The sequence below is a fragment of the Nomia melanderi genome, chromosome 14 (genome assembly GCF_051020985.1).
Source record: "Nomia melanderi isolate GNS246 chromosome 14, iyNomMela1, whole genome shotgun sequence".
NCBI classification, from domain to species: domain Eukaryota; kingdom Metazoa; phylum Arthropoda; class Insecta; order Hymenoptera; family Halictidae; genus Nomia; species Nomia melanderi.
In genome coordinates, this window is record NC_135012.1 from 1,149,949 (window position 1) to 1,153,660 (window position 3,712).

Consider the following 3,712-nt stretch of genomic DNA (forward strand, 5'->3'; position numbering starts at 1 on the left):
ATCACTTTCGACGATTAGTTCTAAATTCAATGTTGGAAGGCAATTCGATTCGGAAGTGAGAAGATCCCACTGCGGAGGAGATTTCGGTACGCGACTGACGGGAAATTTTCGTTCGGAGAAACGAGGACACGACGAATAAATCTCCGGCAAATGAGATCGAGATTTTCGAGCAGGGGAAAGGTCCTGGAAATTCTAAATGTGAGTCTTCGTTAGACGCAGTTAAAGATTTTGGAAGTTCGATCGTTGAAGCGATTGTGGAAAATGAGAAGTTGTTGAGAAAACTGCATCGATTCGATGATTTCTTTGTGTCGACAGCTTTGTTTCGTGTATGATCCATGGTGAAAGTAGATCATGTCCGCGAAGAAATCTCAAAAAATCGAGGCTCAAGTGGTGGAAGCTATACGCAGGCTGCAGGCTGTCCAAGGATCGACTCCTCGAGAAATTAGCAGCTATATTTCCCAGGAATATGACCTGCCAAGCTCAGAGATCAAGCGGCAGGTTCAGATCGCCTTGAAACGCGGCGTTTCTTATGGGATCTTGCAGAAACTGAAGGGGTAAGTTTGCGAATTTCAACGATTCGACAATATCCTCTTCGCGAGATTTCAATGCAACACTAAACTTTAAGAATTGAGAGCTTGCCACGTGCCAGATTCGAATTTAAACTCTATATCACCAAACCTCTCCAAACAACTCCAAACGTCACCGAACCTCCAATCTTTAAAGTATTCCAACTCATTAACACATTGACTTTTTGCGGACAAACACCGACATTTCGACGAGACGAAACTTTCATATTTGGAAGACTAAGTCGTAAACAAATGATTTGATTACTCGAATAGCAAGAGATCAGCACGTAGTTTCCTATTTTTCTATTGTTCAAGTAAATGATATACAATTTAGCTTAATCTGTTGAGGGTTTGGTATGTTTCGGAGAATCTACGTCCGCAAAGGGTTGATAAATTCACGTTTGTAGTTTTCCTAAAGAAATTCTGAAAAGTCAACTCGAGGGCTCGGTAGTTCTACTGTTAACCTTGGAACCTCCGAATTAGGGGATGCTACACCTACAACCTGGACTTCCTGGAGAGGCACCCGGTGGCCATGGCGGACACCGGCGTGGAGATGCCTTCCAGGCACCGTAGAAGCAGAAGAGGTAGAAGACGTTCGCGAAGGCGAGGTCGATCGGGCAAGAGAAGAAGGAGCCGCAGGTCAAGGCGGCGATCCGGCAGAAGGAGGTCCAGACGGAGCCGCGGCAGGAGGAGGAGGAGGAGGTCTGATGTGCCACAGGACATCGACGCGCTGGACGTGAACATCCTCGCTAAACAGCCGAAGAGGAGCACCAGCCTCTTGAGGAAAGAGAGCCCGCAGAGCGAGGGGTCAAGCATTTCCGGCGCCTCGGAGGGCAAGCAGGGAGAGTGATCCTCCAAGATAGATCGATCAATCGCCGCGCAAAGATTTACGCAAGAAAACCGAGGAAAAGATACCAGCTGGTAAAACAGCCATTTTTCACTTGCCACCGGCACTCGAAACAGCATTCTACGCTGTGCAAATACATTTTCCTGTTCTACCTGTTTCATCGTAACCGATTTTCCTGGATTTTTCTTGAGCATACACAGACACCGGTGTACACAATCTTCACGGGGATTTATTTGATTTTTGCGCAGCGGTTTTGAACCATTGAGACTTACTTCGATTTGTTTTTGGTGATCTTTGACATGATTGGATTAACCTGATATCGTTGATTAGGTTATTCGATTTTAGTGTATAGTGGATTTTAACAGTTGGGATTTGGTTTGGATTATTGAGAATTTGAATAGTTAATGTATTTATCTATAGTGATTGAAATTTGTTTCCTTTCTCTTGCAGATCGCGGAAATATTGTGGAGGACCTGGAAGATGATTTTTGGGTAGACTGTATACAATCATTTCGACCATTATGTAATTCATCGACGTGTATATACACTTTTGGATGTTTTAGATTTATTTTTATACAGATATATTGTGACAATAAATTTGATAGTTTCACCTGTAAGGATGGTTTGATATTACACAATTTCGAATTTCATAGATATTTTTATCTTTTTGTTATCTGATAATTCGCGTTGATTTTGGTAGATGCTTGGTAGATTTTACACCTCTAATTTCCAAGATCTAAATGCACAACAATTTTTCTGCGAACAATAAAATAAACTGCACAACGAATGCCCGTAGACCAGGTGTCAGAATTTGCATCAAGATGCAATTCGCGAGCTGCAGTCCACTAATAATAATGCGTGGGCCCCGAAGATCTTGAGGCCGATCAAATTTCTGGGTATGGGTGTATTGACGAGCGAGTGTGCGTGCGTATGTACTGTGAATAACTTTCATAACGTTGGAATATTCCGAATTACTGATTTTCGAAACGTGCGTGAAGTTAGTGCATCACGACAAAAGAATGCTCCACGTAACAATAGATTTACAGATGTTTATTCTATACTTTATTCTACTGGATCTACAAAACTATGTGTTCGTTTATATAGATCGCGAAAATTGTAGCTTCGAAGCTAGAATATTATCGCTCGAATCAAAATCGACTTAAACTGCTGCTAATGTTAAAAAAATTCGGCATCCGTCAAATTGACGTAAATCTAGTGTTAACGCCGAAGAACGAGAATTCTCTATGTGTTAAAGTATATTATACATCAATTAAAAAAAATAATTATCACAATGTTAATACGCATACATTGAAATATCCTTATATCATTGTAATGCCTCGTTTTATAGGAAAACTTTAGCAAAAATCACCCGATGCGAATGTGTTAAGAACGTACACACTGCGCGTATGAATTGATTCCGTTGTCTCACGTTGCACGAATAATTTATTAACCCTCTGCACTCGAAAGTTTTCCACTAGGAATATTCAATATTCTCTGATAGAATATATACGATATTTTCTCGTTCAACTGATTTAACGATAATTCACAGACAAATTAAGGAAAGGAGCTATGTTATTTCAATATTTCACACTGGATTACACAAAGTTTAATATTGAATACCAAATTATCATTTTGCTGTAGCAAATCAAGAGTCGCCTCTCGACTACGAGAGTTAAAATCTGAAACGCGTACAAAATTATTAAATATAATTCATTAAATATGATATAATGATGATCAATTATTAAAATTGAATAAAAAAACTATCCTTAATCTACATCTCATTAAGTTCCTTTCGAAACGTATCGTCAGCATCTCGTCAGAAAATGTTGAATATTTCTAGCGAAGTACTTTCGCAGTGCAAAGAGTTAAAAAAATGTCGTTTGCACCAAGAAAATTCTGTTTCTTTTACAAAGTTTCCGTACGACACGAGACAATTTGGAACACAGCGAGTCGAGTCCGCTTGGAACAAACTCGTGGCCGTACGTCGGCGATGGCGGCCCTGCTCACGGCCTTGTTGGCTAATGATAGTCTTGCTAATGATGCGTCCGTACACGCACACGTGTGGCCGTAACGCGTGACTATTTCACCTAGGCTGCTGCGCGAGACCGATCACATTGTGGCCAGTTAGAAACAGTCTCTCCGAACGCGCGCACGGTTGAACGCGAGAATTATATCGAAACGCGAGGATATTTCGCGTCAAAGACAATCCCGCTGGGCGTCAGCCAGAAACCGCGCGCGCGCGCGAGCGAGCGAGCGAGCCACGCACGAACGGCGCAACAAACGACTAATAAATTGTTTTG

The 3,712-nt window shown here is 41.5% G+C and overlaps 1 protein-coding gene across 1 annotated transcript; it reads left to right on the plus strand.

Annotated features, from left to right (window-relative positions):
• The first annotated feature begins 351 nt into the window (after positions 1–351).
• LOC116428573 (uncharacterized) lies at positions 352–1,946 on the plus strand. Its single transcript, XM_031980367.2, has 3 exons — positions 352–554; positions 1,050–1,487; positions 1,864–1,946. Exons 1-2 carry the CDS (start codon positions 352–354, stop codon positions 1,414–1,416), a joined length of 570 nt encoding a protein of 189 aa, XP_031836227.1. The 3' UTR covers positions 1,417–1,487; positions 1,864–1,946.
• The last annotated feature ends 1,766 nt before the right edge of the window (positions 1,947–3,712 follow it).